Raw genomic sequence first — 18,198 nt, 5'->3', positions numbered from 1 at the left:
CACTCCATATGATCCCCCATGCCAAGAGAGATCCTTTATCTAGCTCACCTCCAGCTAGGTGTGTCCATCAAAATAAGATACAAGAAAAAAAAAAAAAAAAAAAAGCAGAGCCAGGACAGTGCTATGGCGTAGACCTAGGGTTCATTCCTCAATAGCTCATGGTTTCCTCTGAACACCACCAAGCACATTTTCCTAGCAAAGTACTCCCAAAAGAAAAAGTCAAAGACATCATAGAATCTATAGGTAACCAAAATATTGTCAGCTGTCTGTCTCTTGGAGTAGAGCTTTCCCAAGCTCCTGGATATCGATCCTAAAATTACTATTAAGACAGAACAGCACAGGAATAAGGATTATGGCTAACTGGATTCCGCATCATTATTTTCATTGTTGGACTCCTCAGGAAGCTGTCGATGGTACTTGCAGTAACTACAGGTACAGTGAAAAGCTTTTGTTCTTGTTCTATTCTCTGCTTCCTTTTGCTGTGTTTCTCCCAAATACAACTGGCGCAGGTATCTTCTTCTGAACCACAGCATCTGGTCCTTCAGATTTCTCTGCAGTCAGCAGTGTTCACATGCCCTTCCACCTCCAGACCACGCTGAACCCGGACTTGTTACTGTCTTGCTACCAGTCTTATTCCTACTGCGAAGATGAATAATCCAATGGAAGTGAAGAGGGCTTGGTTTTTGAGGTCAGAGTCAAAGTTCTAAGGTTCTTGATTAAAATTTCTGCAAAAGTTGCAGGATCCTGGGAAGTTTCCGCAGACGACCCATGAATGGTGTAGGCAGTTGAGTCCATATTTCTGGAGAGTCACAGGTTTAAAGAAGCCTGGTCTGGAACTTTGGGTTGCAAACCAATAGCTTCCTAAGTAACCAGGAGAAGAGCACAGACCGAGTGAACTCTATATGTATTTAATGACAAAAAACAACACGTGGGGAGTCTGGTCAGCACAGATGTAGATCAAGCTTCAGAAAGGGTAAGAGTGGACCTGGCCTTGTGAAGAAGTTAGGACCTTGTTATCTTTCATACATATATTTAGGAGCTCTCTAGGAAAAATTATGCATATTAATAAAGGAGACTATATGCATGAACCATTTAGAAACACACAAAGAACATGGATGATCAATGGAAATGAGAGACACTTTATGGTGATGGTGGTGGTGGTGGGAGATAAGTTGGTAAAGGGGACTCCATTGCAGTTATCACTAGCCAGATCCTTCCAGTCCACACGGTGGGAGTCCTAATCAGGAGAATCAAGGAATATGTAAGATTTGGTCAAAACCAAAACAGTGTTGCTCTCTAGAGTTGTCATAAGATCCAAACAAGTCCCAGACTAGCTGCTTTGCTTTTTTAACCTTTGAGACTCGTTTCAGTTTTGATTTAAAAAAGGGGGGGGGCACACAATGTTTCACAGAGCTTTGATTATTTGATTCTCCCTGAAATGCGGAGTGAGCCTGCAGGGCGAAGAAAGACCCTGAAATTTACACTGAAATTACCCTGAAATTTACACTGCGATGGTCAATATGGTCCCTTTCATCCACACTTCTTGGTAGCAATTGCTCCCACCAGGCTCCCTATGAGTAGAGCGCCCGGGCAAAAAAAAAAAAAAAAAAAAAAAAAAAAAGAGAAAAAAGTCTCTTAGGAATAAGCCGGTGGAGGAGGAGGAAGAAGCCACCTAAAACCTGGAAGCACGGGAGCACAGACCCTTTGCAAAGCTGCGGAACCAAAACACCAACGCCCTGCACAGAAAATATCGCCACTTCCACCGAGGAGACAGTACAGTCGGACACTTCCGGCCGGCAGCCGGCGCATGCGCATTCTGCAGAGCCCCCCCCTCCTAGCCAATCGCGTAACAACAGGAAGTAGACCGCGCGCACATGCGTACTAGGTAGCTACCGCTACCATGGAAACGCGGGCGAGGCGGAAGGATGCGGAGACTGGAAGTGGCTTCGGCTGGGAGATGCTCCTGGCCTCCTCGGCCTTCCGCGGCGGCGTCATCGGGAAACCGGCAGCATCCGAGTCCTAACGGTAGGTCAGCGTATGGACCACGCGGCGGCTGGGCTGCTGCTGCCCGATCTACAGCTGCCCCCGGGGCCTGGCTCTGTGGGGGTGTAGACAAGGGAACCCCGAGCACTCCAGCAGCACGATCCCCACCCATGGCTCGGTGCTCCCTCTTCTGCTTCCTTAATGGAAAGCAGATCCTGCAATCGCATTTCTTATGCGTTCTTTGCATGTCATCCATCACAGGGCTTGCCTTTGAAAATATCACCCAATTAAGGGGTGCAAGCAGCTAGGGCATCCTTCTTCACCTTTTTTTTTATTTTTTCTAGCTTCACAAGTGAGGGGAATGAATGAATGAGAAGCTCAGAACTAAGTAGGCCCGGCAGGTGATGAAGCCCCTGGAATGGGGATGGAATGTTAGCTTGTGTCCCCCGTTCAGCAGGTGAGAGGGGTGGATCCTCACTGCACTTGGGAACTTTGGGTTTCTTCTGCCCAATGACAGCACCTCTGAAAGCTGCCATGTTCACCCTGTCATAATGACTGAGGTCCCACCACTTGCCCCTGTAGAGCCAGAGTTCCTATCCACCCTCATTCCCTAATCCCACATTCCCACATCCTACCACATCGCTTTCCTAGAGCAGAGATGCAGTGACTTTTTTTTTTTTTTTTTTTTGGTTTATGGGCAGTACTCAGGGGTTACTCCCAGCTCTACGCTCAGAAATCGCCCCTGGCAGGCTCAGGGGACCATATGGGATGCCAGGTTTCGAACCACCATCCTTCAGCATGCTAGGCAAACGCCCTGCCTCCATGCTATCTCTCCTGCCCGTATGAGTATCCCTTTAATACCTTGGGATACACACACACACACACACACACACACACACACACACACACACATCTCAAGAACTGGTCATCATTTTGGCTCCCTGTGGCAGTGAGGTGGACACCTGATCCCCACAGGGGAGAAACCCCAGATGCCATTACTTTGACCAAGTCATAAGCTCATTCAGAAATGGCCAAGAATGGGTAGGAGTAAAACAAGGAGCCCAGACTAGAGACCACCCTTGTGTATGCTCAGACATAGTCCTCTCTGCTGAGGACAGAGGGAGGCTTTTTTTTTTCTTGGTTTTTGGGCCACACCCAGTGACGCTCAGGAATTACTCCTGGCTATGCACTCAGAAATCGCTCCTGGCTTGGGGAATCATATGGGGTGTCAGGGATCGAATCTCGGTCCGTCCTAGGTCAGTGCACTGCAAAAACCTTACCGCTGTGCTATCATTCTGGTCCCAAGGGAGGCTATTTTTATCTCACCTTATAGCAGCGTCTCAGTGTGAATAAAGATTTGACAAGAAGATTGTGTTTGCTGGTTGGTGTGGCATGATGGGGACTCGAGCCTGGCCCCTCTGCTTATTGCTCAGATGACCTGTCCTTGTCTTTGCTGCAGGCAGGCAGTTCTCAGGTTTCATGATCTCCCTCAACAGATGCGTTTGAGGTCTGACCTGTTCCTTTGTCTCTTCCTGACATAACACAAGTGATGCACGGTTCAGAGAATTACCTGCCAGAATCTTCACACTCATTATCTGTTCTTTAGCCCCAAATTGGGAAATGGGAATATCTGGCCCTGGTTTAAACACCAGAAGGCTTCTCTCCATAGTCAGAACCTGTTGCTTCAAGTTACCCCACAGCCAGATGGAGGCTACTGAGGAGCCTGTGATAGGGAAGGGAGGAAGAGGAGGGGAAGCTGGGCCTGGGCAGGGAATAGGGTCAATTATTAGAGGACCAACCAAGGCTGTAGATGGTCTTGATTGTCACAGCTCCTGCAACAAAGCATTGACTGCTCCAGGCTTGTTGGGGTAGGACAAGATTCTGCTAATGGGGTGCAAGATACAGCTCCAGTCCTGGATGCCAGTGGTACCGGGGACCAGAAAAGCTGTTCACATTTCTGTAATCAGCTCCAGGTGCTGGGTCTCAGTCATCCTTGTGGACTCACCTCGGGTGCTGATTCACAATCATCCCTGTATGACCCACCTTGGGTGATGGTCTCAGTCTCATTTGCCCACTTGTGCTAGAGGTGATGTGATCCTATTAGGTATCACTTTGGGGTGGAACAGCTTGAATCTGTGTGTCCCCTCACCACTTGCTTTTCCTCCTCCAACACTGTGGGGGTACATGGGTGGTCACTGTGACTTCTCTGCATCTCAAAAATCCACTTGAAAGGCTACTGATGGTTCCTGGGGCATCCACTGTGGACTCCCCTAGGCAGACCGCCCAAGGCCTCCTAACTCCTACCCAACTCCCTCCCAAGGCCAATGGGACCCTTAGCCTCTCCACACATCGGGCTCATAACCATAGTCAGCCTCACAATGTGCTGCCCTGGAGACAGATCCAGTCTGAAAGAGGTCTGTGTCCCCCTCCATAGGCTGGCATGTTGCCATGTGCTCTGACTCATGCTCACCTCAGAACTACACCCTTCAAGGGTGAGGGAATCTTGAGCCATTTAAGGCTGCATCTTTCCTTCTCCCCTGCACCCAGTATTTTGGGGCCAAACCCAGTGATGTGCAGGGATAACTTCTGGCTCTGCACTCAGGGATCACCCCTGGCGGTGCTTGAGAACCATATGTGGTGTTGGAATTTAATCCAGGTTGGCCTCAACAAGGCAAGTATCCCATCTGCTATACTATTGCTCTGGTCCCTCAGTTCATTCTCTTTGTATTTTTTTTTAAGCAAGGGCTTCCAATGCCACGCTTAGGGGCCCGCAGCCACTCCCTGTGTTATGTGGCCCAGTGTTGCAAGCTTGATAGTTTAGTGCTGGGATAGTGGAGGGCCTCAGCTATGCTCCGGGACTTTCCCTTCTGGTGACTTTAGTCTTTTCTGATGCTGAGTGCTGTTCCACCGTTTGTGGAGATGGGCCCTTTCCCACTGCCATGCACTGGGTCCTTGACTTGTTCCTGGATCTTTAGTAGACACAGGCCTAAAGGGTCCCCTGGTATTAGAGTTCCAGTTGACACCCATGTCGGGACAGAGTCAAAGACCACCTCTGATAATGCAAGGTGCAAAAGGGCTAGTCGAGGTCCAGAGTCATTCAACCAAGGAATCTTGACAAGGACCCCAAATCAAAATCTTAGCCAGTTATATAGACTTCACAAGCATAAGCATTTCATTGGTTAATACAAGCTGTTCAACCTTTATAGCATACATGATTGTTCTATAACTTTCATCACATATATGATTGTGTGCACACAAATCACATTATTTCTGAAGCATTGATGTTTCAACTTATGTCTGACTCATCTGGCTCAATTTTGGTTGTTTTGGGGGCCTTATCAGGTGGAACATTCTAAACCCATCTAGTTCCTCCCAGTGGTCCTCAAACTATGGCCCGCGGGCCACATATTGTATTTGTATCTGTTTTGTTTCTTCATTGCAAAATAAGATATATGCAGTGTGCATAAGAATTCATTCATAAGTTTTGTTTTTACTATAGTCAGACCTTCCAATGGTCTGAGGACAGTGAACTGGCCCCCTGTTTAAAAAGTTTGAGGACCCCTGCGTCTATTCTAACAGAAAAGGGAGAGTCTTGCCATCACTGCATTCCTTCTATGGTTTTATTTCTGAGTTAACTCCATCCACCTTGGCTCAGAGTGGAATCTTTAGCTAATTTAGTGGAAAAGTACCTAACCTTTTAACCTGCCTGAAGAATTACTTTTAACCTCTCAGGAAAAAACTGCTTTTACTACGGTTTGGGCTCATTTTAGTCTGGGACCCTTATCATGGACTTGGTTCTCACCCTGGGACTCCTGCCTGCTCTCATATTCCTGGGTTGGTATCTGTGGCCATTGCAATTGTGTTTCAGCACCTTAGATACCTCTGTTGTTTTTCTGAGAGCTTGCACATGACTGTTTCCATGGGCAGTAGTGCACAAGGACCCTTTTTGTAGATGTATCTCCCCATTCCCACCCCCACTGGTCCGCTTGCATCATTCATGTGAGTAAGCCCAACCCCCCTACCTCACATACTCTTTCTACTGCTGTGGTGGCAGGTTTCTTGTGCTGGTGTTCCCTGCCTCACCCCATGGAAAGAGCATGTCTGGCAAGGTGTAGAGGGTCCTGGGGGCTCCTCCTGTTTACCATGTCTCCACACCTAGAGGGAGCTCTACCCTCAGAGATGCCTGCCTTCTGCAAGAGACAAACCCATTAGAATCAGCTGAAGGGGGCTGGAAAAGAAGTGGGGATTCCCGCTCAGACAGGGTTCAGATGGGACACAGCAGCTCCTATTCCTGATGGAGAGGCTGGTCACAACTCCTGTCACTTCCCCTCACATCCTTGAAGCAGAAGCCTAGTGGGTGTTTAATGGGTAGCAGGGGTGTGAAGTGGTTGTTGGCAGTAGGCATGCAGGATGGGTGATGGCTAGCAGGAAATATCCATGGTTTGGAGGACATGGGTGGGTCTGGCGTTCATATACTCCCCATGACTACCATTCTGTCCCTGACATTCAATTCCTTGGTAAGTGAAGGTGAAACCCAGATCTAACCCAGGTTAGATGCTGGCTGGTGTCTCTGGAATTCTTTTTTTCTTTTTTTTTCCTTTGGGAAAATGCCTCTGAGGGGAAATGGTGAGGGGGGAAAGGGGAAAAAGGGGGTGGAAGGGGGAAAAATAAGAAAAAGTGAGACTGAGGCACTGTGGCTTCTGCTTGTCGGAAAGGAAGGGAGGAATGGGGAGGGGAGGGGAGGTCTCTGGAGTTCTTTGGAGGTTAGCATCACAAACACAAACCTCTTAAAATTAGAGCCAGAGGGGCCTGAACAATAGTACTGTGAGGCAGGCATTTGCCTTGTATGTGGGCCAACTTGGGTTCAATTCCCAGTAATCCATATGTTCCTCTGACTGCATCATAAGTGATTCCTCAGCACAGAACCAGGAATAAGCCTTGAGTACTGCCAGGTGTTCCTGACTCACTCCCCCATAATAACCCACAAGCCCCACAAGATACATATGAGTGAGAACAGGTCCAACTGGGCCCTAGCCGCCTTTCTGGATGTGCTGCCTGGAGGAACCACAGCTCAGGGATAGCCTTGTAAAGAAAAGTCTTGATTGTCATATATGGTGGCTGGGAAGGCAGAGCAGGAGCTTTTGACCTCAGTGTGGATTTGGGGAGGGAGATGAATGGCCACTACTGGGCTTGGTCTTCAGCCTGGGCCCTGGGGTAAGGGACTGCGGCTAGTCCGCTCCTGCCCCTGGCCAGGCCACTGTGCAGGTGAACTGGGTACTGGGTCTCCATGGCTCCTGTGCAGTGCTCACTGTCCTTGTCTCTCCCCAGGCCCCAAAATGCGTGTGTCACAGAGACAGGCAGATGTTGACTGACCTTCCCAAGGTGATAGAGTGGTTTTGGGCCATCCCCGCCTTGTACCATGGAGCCAGCAGGCGAGAAGGCAGGCGAGGACGACCGAGTGCGGGTAACACCACAGATGCTGAAGGCACACTCCGGCGAGTTTGCACTGGACTCCATCCTGCTGCTGAGGCTGCGGGGCCTGGGCCTGGTGGATCTGGGCTGCCTGGGCGAGTGCCTGGGTCTTGAGTGGCTGGACCTGTCAGGGAATGTGCTTACACAGCTGGGCCCACTTGCCTGCCTTCACCAGTTGGCCGTGCTCAACTTGGCTGACAACCGGCTAAGTGGGCTGGAGCCACTGGCCGCCTGTGAGAGTCTGCAGAGGCTTAATGTGGCTGGCAACCTGCTGGCCACTCCTGGGCAGCTACAGTGCCTGGCTGGGCTGCCGGACCTCCAGGACCTGAGGCTGCGGGACCCATTGGCTCGGCTCAGCAACCCGCTGTGCGCCACCCCAACCTATGGCACTGCTGTCCTCAAGCTGCTCCCCCGTCTCAAGGTCATCGACGGGCAGCGCGTAAACGGCCGAGGCAGTGATTTCTACCAGCTGTGCCAAGATCTGGACAGCTCTCTGGGCCCCAGCAGCCCTAGCCCTAATGTGGCCCCAGCTGCTACAGTCCATCCCTGGGTGGATCCCGGATATTGGGAAACCTGGCCCAGCCGGAGCAGCTCCATTCTGGAGGAGGCATGTCGGCAGTTCCAGGCCACACTGCAGGAGTGTCATGACCTGGACCGGCAGGCCCAGGACCTCCTAGGTCAGGCCCAGTGTGTGCTGAGCTCCAAGGACGCTCCTTCCTCATTCGTCTTCTGAAGGTGCCCTGATCTTCACTGGTGCTTCGTCCCTGCCTCAGGAGCAGCCCCTCACTCATACAGACACACATAGACACACAGGCATGCGCACACACGCCACCAGGGTTCCCAGCTCCTCATGTACTCTGTCTCTCAGCTTGTGCCTCGGGAAGGGTGGTTGCATCTCTCTAGGGTTGATAGCTGGTCCTAGGAGAGGACAGGGACCCTTTGTCGTTTTCCCCATTTCATGTCCCCAGAGCTTGTTTTCTCTGTGCTCATCCATGTCATTTCACCATGCGTAGGCATACCCCCTTGGGGAGGGAGCACACCAGGCCTGCCGACTCTTCCTCCCACTGGGGCAGCCTTTTGAACCGATTGGCCTAGCATCCTGTGTGAGGAGGGTGGGGTGAAGTGCAGTGACTCCAGCCGTGGTGGGAAAGGAGAAGGCGAAGCTAGGTGGAGGGAAGCAACTTTATTAGCTCAGGCTGTGAAGGGTTGGTGTCCTCAGGGGCTTTGGGTAAGGAAGGGCACTGAGGGTCCCTCCCCCCCCTCCCATGACCTCTCCTGCAGCTGTCCCGCAGATGGATGCAGTGCTGGAGAGAGAGAAAGACCCGGACTCAGTGCTGGGTGTGAGGCTTTGAGACTGTCCCAGGCCCTCCTCGCCTCCCACCCTCACCTACCATAGCTCATTGGGGTGGCCTGGCCTTAAAGAAGGCTACGGAGCCAGGGAAATTGAAGCTGTGAGGGTCCTCGCCGAACCGCTCCACCTTCTTGCACTGTGCTTTCAGGTGCTCTTTGTACTCCTGCCAGCACCGGTGTTCAGATACAGGTGGTGTCCACAGAAAACCTGCCTCAGAGGCAGGCCCCACACGTGCAGGACCCCTCCCAGAGGCAGTGTGTCTTTCCAAAGCAAGGCCTCCCAGAGGCTTTGACCCCCAGAATAAGGCCTCTCAAAGCAGCGCCAACAGGCCCATAGGAGCCAGTAGTCTCTCGAGCCAGTCACATAGATATCTATGAGGGGTCTCTTGACTCTTCATAGGCTTTAGGGGTTAGCCTCCAGCCTCCATCCTCCTCCATCCAACCTCCCCAGACTCATCTTCTACCTGTCTCTGCATCCTGTTTGTCCATTGCCTGCTTACCTGCTTGATTTGCGTTTGCATAGGGCAGTGTACTATCCGGCTCATGACTGTCCCCTCGAAGTCCAGTTTGATGCAGGCCAGGCACATTCGCTTCCTCTGGGGAGGGGACACGGGCAGAGGGGGGAGGATGGAAACTGGGGGGGTAGAACTCAGGACATGGACAGTGTTAGAGGTCTCAATCTCAGTACTCCCTCAACCAGGGACCCACACCGCATTTCATATTCAGTGACTGGACTGATCACATTGTTGTTTTGGGAGCCACACTTTGTAGTGCTCAGGGCTTCCTTTTGGCTCTACACTCAGGAATCACTCCTGAAAGGCACAGGGAACCAGATGGGGTATTGCTGTCTTACTGCCCTGCACCTTGGACTAATTACTTATAGGGGCCACACCCAGAAGTTTGGGGGTTCACGATCAGTCCTGGTGATGCTCGGGCCTGATGGATTCTGAGTGCTGGATTCAGGGAGCCCCCACAACTCCCAGAGACCCATTCAATGCTGCTGGGGCTAGAGGTCTGGGGTGGAAAATTGGACCCCATGCATGCAAGCCATGTGCTCTGCCACTTGAGCCATCTTTCTGGCCTCTGAACCATGGCGTGTTGGTGTGTATGTGCATGTCTGTCTGTGTGTGCATCTCCCCTCCTGACATCCATCAGAGCCTCTTATCATATATGACAGTCATTTTCCTTTTCTTGTAAGAACTGATGTGAGCACAAAGGGCCTGGCACTGATGGCTCAGAAACCACAATCTGCTCCTTTGCAGACATTAGCTGATGGAGGAGGAGACCTGGGACATCACAGCCCCGAATGGTGGCCGCTGGCTGCCCCCAGTGCCCCACAGTCAAGTCTGATTGGAATGAGCACCTCTCCTACCCCATGAAGACAGGGATCCACCAAGCCTGGGTGTCAGATGCCATTCCCTGGGCTTTTTCTCTGTGCCTGAAGGCTAAGAGCTGGACTACATTGTGGGGCAGGAGCCCGTAGTTCCTGGACCTGGATTCTAGAACTGCCCATTCCCCTTCCTGCCTGTCTGTGACCAGCACACTATGACCAAGTGTGCACCCCGTTTCTGTCTCTGCCTCCTGCAAACAATGTACACACATGTACATGCACCCAGAAGTGCAACACATGGCATTATATCCACACATGTGCATCCATATAATGCAATAGTTATGTGTACATATAACATCACACACACTTTTGTAACACAATGCAGATACCATGCAAGTACACATGTGACATATATATGCATGTATATATCATGCAGTATGCATTCATATAATGCAGCGCCCATATACCCAACATGGCACGTGAGTATACACATTACTAAAACACACAGTGCATATTAGTGCATATAACATACACAGTGCATATAATGTTGCATATAACATGCATATACACAACATACACCTGGCACACATGTACATGCACACACATGCCTTCACTCACCCCATTGGGTTTGACTTTGCACTCTGTTGACTTCCAGTCCTTCTTCCGGCAGTTGGTTTGCTGGAGCTTAAATTCAAGCCTCACGAAAGTTCCATTAGGGAAGGTCTGTGGACAGACAGATGGACAAAAGCCCATTGATTGGCCAGAGCCAGTTCTTTTGTACCCTGTCCCTTTTCCCTTGGGTGTTCCGAAGGCTGCACCCCTCACCAGGTGGCTGGCATTGATCACTCCCGTCTCATGGAAGGCCCACTGCACAGGCGGGTGCTTGTGGAACTCCTCTAGGGCCACCTGCAGGCCTTGATGCTCAATGTTGGGCAGCTGGATCTGGGCCCAGACTGCTGTGGCCACACACAGGGCGAGGGGGAACAGCTGTTGCCACATGGTCACCTCAGGCCACTGCCCAGCAGCCTGCAGGGAGCCGACTCCTCCTGTTGCTGATGGGGCCTGCACAAAGGTGTGGGAGTCCAGGGTGGCTTTTCTGTTGTGCCCAGTTGCCCAGGCTCCCTTCTGTCCTCCCTCTGCTGTAGGCCTGTGTCTGAGACGTGCAGGGCTGCACTCTCCTCCATCATCCACAGCAGGAGAGCTCTGTCAACCCTGCCTCCTTTTTCTAGCACATTCTCTTCCCTCTGAATCACAGACCCCTCCTGCCCACCACACCAGAGCTTCACTCTGGGCTCTGGGCTTCTTCCTTCTGGAACTCCAAGTCTGCTGGCTTCCAGGTCCAACCTCTGGCTCTCCCCCAAAACCCCAGAGCCCAATGAGGAGGGGCCAGGCAGAGGCTGGACATTTGGGGAAAAAATAAACACAGGGAGGGACCCAGTAGGGTGGGACCCAAGGATGCTTAACCCTCACTATGCTGGGCTACCTCCCTCCCTGCCCAGTCTGCACCCTAGAAATGGTGGTCATCTTTGCCCTCTGCCCAGCCTGCCCCCCACTCTCAGGCTCCCTGATACTGTTCTGTTTTTTCTGGGTTCTCCACACTCCAACTGACACTCTTCTTTCTGATTCCTGCCCCAATCCATCCTGGGGTCCCAGGGAGGCAACACTCGGGGAGTCACAGACATTACAATCAAGGCATCTCAGCAGCCGTTGCACCCCTCTGCCCTCCTCACCTCTTTCAGGAGCTCTGGGTCTCTCCCTCTTTCAGCTGCTACTCTGGACACAGTTTGTCTCTTCCCAGCCCCACCCAGCAGGGGGGCCTCATTTTCTGCACCGCCCCTCCTGCCTGTGCTCTAGGCTCCTCCCCAGACTCAGACTGGCCTTCCAGCTGCAGTGCCACCCCCTCAGTCCAGCCCTGTGACCCTGACCTTACCTCTGGCCTGACCCTGCCACCTTTCTGTTCTCTGTGTGTAGCTCCAGGGGATCTTGGAAGTCACCAGACATAGCGGTGGGATCAGAGATTCATTTCAGGGAGTTCAGACCCCTCAGAGCAGAGAGGATTGGTGGACTCCCTTGTCCCTGAAGGGGAATTCTTCTAGAGACCTGGAGGCCGCAAACCTCAGCCCTTTTCAAATGTCAAGTTTTCTACCTGCTTACCTGCTTACCCCTGCTTGAAGGGACAGATTTGGAGTCTCCCAAGGATGCTGGGCATTTGGGTATAGCAGATTGGGGGGGGGGGGGAATTCCTGGGGAAGCCCCATGCAGCACAAACCAGCCCCTGTGGTTCCTGAGAAAACATTGAGTGGCTGGAGCCGGCACCGCAACAAAGTGTACAGACCTGATTCTAGCTTTCCAGTCCCCAGATCATGTCCTACTGGGCTTCCAAAGTGAGGGTTAAATAAACAAAAATAGATTTAGGAAGTTCCGTGGCTCTCTCTCCTTTGTTCTGACCCCTCCAAAGCTGAGAACTGCCTTACTCTACTGTTGGGAAGTCCCTGGTTTTGGTATCTGGATTAGCTATCTTCGATTAGCATCTGGTTCCCATCTCTCACCCTGAGTCACGACAGCTATTCCCTGAGCACTGGGCAGAGAGACAGACATGCCCAGATGACACCTCCCTAAAGCGACACTTTTCCCTGTGTGTGGGTGCACCTGGGAGGGAGCAGAGAGGGAGCCCACCTGGCTGTTGTCCTTGGTCACTGAGTGCTGAATGTGACGCTTTTGAGAAGTCACATCACAGTGGAATCCAAAGACCTACAGGAGCAGTGATTACACTTTTTGTTCAGGGACCCTGGCCTGAAACCATGTAACCCAAACCCTGACTGGCCCTTGGGAGTCACATGGGCAGTCAGATTCTCCACAACCCCAGGACATGTGTTTTGGACACCCCAGATAGTTGGGGACCTCAGTGGCAGCACACACAGGGGAGAATGCTCATTTGTGGGCTCTTCCATGTGAAGCCCCACCTGTGATCTCCTGGATTCTGGTTGATGGTCTCCCTGGCAGGACAGTGGAAAATGAAGACACAAAGAGCCAAATCCTTGTAAATGTCTTCGAAGAACTTTTCAATTACTTTTTAAGCTTTTACAAAGCTGTGAACAATTTCCTTCAAATGTGCAACCCCATGGGCATAATTAGTTTGTGTTTTTCAGAAGAATTGATCTTCGACTTTGGATGCAAAGGCATGCCAGTTTCACAATGACCTCTGTCCAAGCTAAGTAAATTCACTAATCTTGTGTCAACTCTACACAATCAACATAAATTTCCACAATATTGCATCAATTTCAAAGCAACTGCATATATCCATTTCCACAAAGAAGTCCTCGTTTTTTTTCATAGAAGTTGTTTTTTAAACAACTGAAGCCATTCTATTATTATTAAAATATCTTGCATATGATTCACATAAGAAACTGTAAAATTCTAACAATTGAATTTTATTCATGGTTTCATGTGAAAGAACAGTAAAGAAAATTGTTTTGATGTGTCCTTAGTTTGTAGCACTACTTAAATCTTGTGAATACTTCCCCTTGGCATATGCTAGTCTCCCCAAATGTCCATCACCCTCACACTGACCCCTTTTGTTCAGTCTTTCCACGAACCTTTTGTCATTTCCGTCTGACCACCACCACTTTTCAGAGTCTCAGAGTGGTTTTTGTTATGTTGTTTTAGTTCCTTTTTGTTCTAATTTTTCTTGTTTTTTTTTTTTTGTTTGTTTGTTTTCTGTTTGTTTTGGGGCCACACCCAGAAGTGCTCAGGGATTACTCCTGATAGGATTCAGGATATAATATGCCAGGAATCAAACCATGTGCAAGGCACCCTACCTTCTGTTGTTTTGCTTCCCCGGCCCCAATACACAAACACAAAAACTTTTTTTTTTTTTTTTTTTTTTTTTTTTGGTTTTTGGGTCACACCCGGCGGTGCTCAGGGGTTACTCCTGGCTGTCTGCTCAGAAATAGCTCCTGGCAGGCACAGGGACCATATGGGACACTGGGATTCGAATCAATCACCTTTGGTCCTGGATCGGCTGCTTGCAAGGCAAACGCCACTGTGCTATCTCTCCGGGCCCCACACAAACATTTTTTTTTATCATTCATCACTGAATAGTTGATTAGCATCCATTTGTTGCAAGAATTTCTTGGTTTTAGAGTAAAATGAGTCTTGGCAAAAACCAATGCCACTACAATCTATTGTCTTCTATTTTTTAAATTTTTTTTTTGAGGAGGTTTACACCCAGCAGTGCTCAGGAGTTACTTCTGGCTCTGCACTCAGGAATTGCTCCTGGCAGTGCTTGGGAGACCACAGGTGATGCCAGGGATCTAATCCCACTCAGCTGCATGCATGGTGAATGCCCTACCCACTACACTATCACTCCTTCCCTCTAAATTTTCAGTCTCACAAATGGGTGTTGTTTAATCTTAGCTATGGTTGTGACACCAGCAGTCTCATCAGAAAGGTGAGCTCAGGTGCCTTGCATGCTGCCAACCTGGGTTCAATCCCCAGCATTCTATCTGCTCTCCTGAGCACTGCCAGAAGTAACAGCACCACCAGGTATAGGCCACTCTCCAAAAGAAAGAGGTTAATTTAGGTATTTCCAATATGCCACAGATGGTGGGATGAAGCGACAACAGGAACCTATCCTTGGTCTGACAAATTCTAATTTCTCAGCCACAAGAACTTCACATCAGGGCAGGAGTGATAGCACAATGGTAGGGCATTTGCCATGCATGTAGATGACCTAGGGACTGACCTGGATTCAATCCTCGGCATCCTATATGGTCCACTATGCGTGTCAGGAGCAATTTCTGATCTCAGAGCCAGTAGTAACCCCTGAGCACTGCCAGGTGTGCCCCCCCAAAGAAGAACTTCACATCAGGTGTAAAGTATCAACATATCCTCACAAAAGCCTAGACTCTTCTTTTTCCTTCCTTCCTTCCTTCCTTCCTTCCTTCCTTCCTTCCTTCCTTCCTTCCTTCCTTCCTTCCTTCCTTCCTTCCTTCCTTCCTCCCTCCCTCCCTCCCTCCCTCTTTCTTTTCTTTTCTTTTCTTTTCTTTTCTTTTCTTTTCTTTTCTTTTCTTTTTGTTGTTTTGGGGCCACACCTGGCAATCAATGTTCAGGAGACCATATGAGATGCCAGGATTGAAGCCCTTGCATGTGGGATAGCCACTGCAAGGTAAGTGCCCTTCCTGCTGTACTGTTGCTCTGGCCCCAGAAAATAACTTTCTAGTTTGCTGCATTGCATGAGGTCTATTTGTTTTTGAGCAATACACAGTGGTGTTCAGGGGCTGCTCTTAGCTTGGTGCATAGGGTTGCTCCTGGTAGGGCTCTGGGATCATGTGCAGAAAGTACCTAAGTATAGTCTAGTCTTTTATGCGATGTCTCCAGTATGTGAAAAGTTTTCTTTTTTCTTTCTTTTTTTTTTTTTTGGTTTTTGGGCCACACCCGGCGGTGCTCAGGGGTTACTCCTGGCTGTCTGCTCAGAAATAGCTCCTGGCAGGCACGGGGGACCATATGGGACACCGGGATTCGAACCAACCACCTTTGGTCCTGGATTGGCTGCTTGCAAGGCAAACGCCACTGTGCTATCTCTCCGGGCCCCATGAAAGGTTTTCTTAACCGTATCTTCTAAGCATTTAAATTAAATCAATACATTTATGAAATTAAACTTTTATATTATTATGAATCATTTATTTAAAATATAGAATCCTATAAGTATAAAATTATATTTATTTTTCTCTTTCTTTGGGGGGCATAGTTGGCAATGCTTGGGGGCTAGATGAGGTGGAGGCTCATCTAGTGCCAGGATCAAACCTGGGATCCTATGTGCAGAGCATAAACTCCAACATCTTTGGTCCATCTTTGCAGAACCAGCATATCTTTTATTTTTAAAAGGTTTTGTTTTTTCCCCTGGTTTCATTTTGAGGTTTGGTCTGCAGTTGGAGATAGCCCCTCCAACTGGGAAGTTTATCTGTGAACTCAGAGCTTTGTCAGCCTCTGAGGTGTATTGTCCCAGCCCTTTTGTCTGAATGAATCCAAAGATCAATATTTTCAGTAGGTTTTTATGATTTTTCCAAAGAAGGGATCCCTAAGCTTTAGCCTGTGAGGAGAATTGGGCTATTTGTGGTCTGGGCACTGCATGAGGTCAGGAGCTGAGCCCCACCATTCCATGGAAATGCTGACCTTGCCCTTCTACTTCCATCCTGGTCATTGACCTCCCTTGAGCCCATTTCTGTACAGGCAAGTGTTCACTTGGCAGAGCTGGTAGGTAGCTTGTTCATATGACATCTGGGCCCTGCTCCAGGTACCTTCTCAGGCTCACAGGCTGCATCTCGGACTTTCTGTGAGAATGTGCTCAGTCAGTTCTACCTGCCTTCTAGTGAAACATATTATGTGGAATCTGCTACCTTCTTTCTGCCCATGAATGTAAATCCTTTACTGTCCTTAGGCTAGGGCTGGGGCTGGGATTGGGGGAGAAACTAGTGCTAAAAGCAGCAGCAGTTCCCCACAGTCTTGCAGTTTCTGAGATTAAAAAGCACTGTGTGGGGCCGGTGAGGTGGCGCTAGATGTAAGGTGTCTGCCTTGCAAGCGCTAGCCAAGGAAGGACTGCGGTTCGATCCCCCGGCGTCCCATATAGTCCCCCCAAGCCAGGGCCAATTTCTGAGGGTTTAGCCAGGAGTAACCCCTGAGCATCAAACGGGTGTGGCCTCAAAAACCAAACAATAAATAAATAAATAATAAAAATAAAAAAAAGCACTGTGCACATGAGATTGTTAAGACATTGTGAAATATCTGGTCCATACGGTCTACGTAAAATATCAATAATGCATTTGTTTTGTTTGATATGTCATCTGTTTTGAGATTATAGTTCTAGGATGCTTAACTCCTCCATATTAGAATGTGATGTATATGGAGAGGGGGACTTGAAAGTGGGGGATGCAATTTTTTTGAGATACAGACTTCAAAGAGGTGATTCAGACACAATGAGGTCATATAGATAAATCCTAATCTGTGTTATTGGTGTCATAGATTCTGGAGCTAAGGAGAGCAGCTGAGGAATGTCACACAGGGCCACACCTATGCTTGGACTTCTGGTTTTAGGATTGGGGCTTCATTTCCACTGTGAGCTGGAGGACCACACACACACACACACACACACACACACACACACACACACACACACACACACGGGATAGCAGAATACAGTAGAGGGAGAGCTTTTTGTCCTTAATGCAGACACCATGATAATTTGAGGCCACTTTTCTCCAATGTTTGCTTTGAGGTCCAAATTAGCACATAGTAGAGAACGGGGTACCTCTGCCTCCAAGTATGTGAGTCTGACCGGGGCCTCAATTGCCTGCATTCTTAGAATAATGACCCGGATAAAAGACTATGATGAAGGCATTGATGTTTATCCCCAAATGTTTCAGACTGGCTTTCCTCAATGCCTGTGTTGTAACACAGGCCAATCCAGGACCGGAAGCCTGAGAATAAACCTTTTCCATAGCTTTGAAAAATATGATCACTAAGATTTAAAGACATTCCCAGAATCTTTTTATCCGAGAAACACCTTTCTAGGCAGGGCAATCTTCCAGAGTCAAAGTTTTGTACTCTGAAATCATCCCTTCCTCCTGCTTGGTGTCCTAGGCCTGGTCTCCATCCTTAACACAGGATATAACCCCCACTTTCCTTGAATGTGCAGATATACTCCCCATGGACTGCACGTCTCCTTGCTGTGGTCCCATGTTGAACGCCTCCTGACACCTCTTTCCAAAAACCCCTTGTATTGGGGGGCTTTCCCTGTTCCTTGCAATATGCACACCAGCCTGCAAGACACTGGGGTGCGACCAGGCTGGTCTCAGACCCCGCGGGCATGTCCCCCCTACCCAGTCCTCCAAAATGTTGGGGGCCACCGGGGTGGCTATATGGTTGGTTCCCATGTTGGAATTTATGGTCAGTCAAATCCTAATATGGATGGGATTCACATCAGCCTGTTTCTCCTGCTGATATGCTGGACTGTGGGCCCCTGTCTGGAGTAGAACTCAGAGTGCATGATGGATTCCCCTGAGTCC

At 49.5% G+C, this 18,198-nt stretch overlaps 2 protein-coding genes across 3 annotated transcripts; one reads left to right on the top strand and one right to left on the bottom strand.

The window, feature by feature from the left end:
- Positions 1–1,926: 1,926 nt before the first annotated feature.
- On the top strand, positions 1,927–8,449 carry LRRC61 (leucine rich repeat containing 61). Of its 2 annotated transcripts, none has more exons than XM_049769424.1 (2): positions 1,927–2,025; positions 7,312–8,449. In XM_049769424.1, the coding sequence occupies exon 2, from the start codon at positions 7,403–7,405 to the stop codon at positions 8,186–8,188; it is 786 nt and encodes a 261-aa protein (XP_049625381.1). In that variant the 5' UTR covers positions 1,927–2,025; positions 7,312–7,402; the 3' UTR covers positions 8,189–8,449. The 2 variants fall into 2 exon arrangements, with proteins under 2 accessions (XP_049625381.1, XP_049625382.1); XM_049769425.1 differs by having other exon boundaries at positions 1,941–2,029.
- A 403-nt stretch (positions 8,450–8,852) lies between these two features.
- RARRES2 (retinoic acid receptor responder 2) lies at positions 8,853–11,981 on the bottom strand. The gene is made up of 5 exons (XM_049779256.1): positions 11,866–11,981; positions 10,961–11,197; positions 10,754–10,858; positions 9,306–9,401; positions 8,853–8,969 (listed from the first exon to the last, which is right to left on the bottom strand). The coding sequence occupies exons 2-5, from the start codon at positions 11,132–11,134 to the stop codon at positions 8,853–8,855; spliced, it is 492 nt and encodes a 163-aa protein (XP_049635213.1). The 5' UTR covers positions 11,135–11,197; positions 11,866–11,981.
- Positions 11,982–18,198: the final 6,217 nt, after the last annotated feature.

Source organism: Suncus etruscus, chromosome 1 (assembly GCF_024139225.1).
Source record: "Suncus etruscus isolate mSunEtr1 chromosome 1, mSunEtr1.pri.cur, whole genome shotgun sequence".
Classification (NCBI taxonomy): Eukaryota; Metazoa; Chordata; class Mammalia; order Eulipotyphla; family Soricidae; genus Suncus; species Suncus etruscus.
Note: the sequence above shows the minus strand (reverse complement) of the source record. Positions and strands in the feature narration are given on the sequence as shown.

Bases quoted from the DNA above. Each gene is read 5' to 3' on its own strand.
- LRRC61 (XM_049769424.1), top strand. From the start codon at position 7,403: ATGGAGCCAGCAGGCGAGAAGGCAGGCGAGGACGACCGAGTGCGGGTA.
- RARRES2 (XM_049779256.1), bottom strand. From the start codon at position 11,134: ATGTGGCAACAGCTGTTCCCCCTCGCCCTGTGTGTGGCCACAGCAGTC. The intron at 10,859-10,960 runs GTGAGGGGTGCA...GTCTGTCCACAG, and splicing joins TGATCAATGCCAGCCACCTG to ACCTTCCCTAATGGAACTTT. The intron at 9,402-10,753 runs GTGAGTGAAGGC...TCCCCTCCCCAG, and splicing joins GCAAAGTCAAACCCAATGGG to AGGAAGCGAATGTGCCTGGC.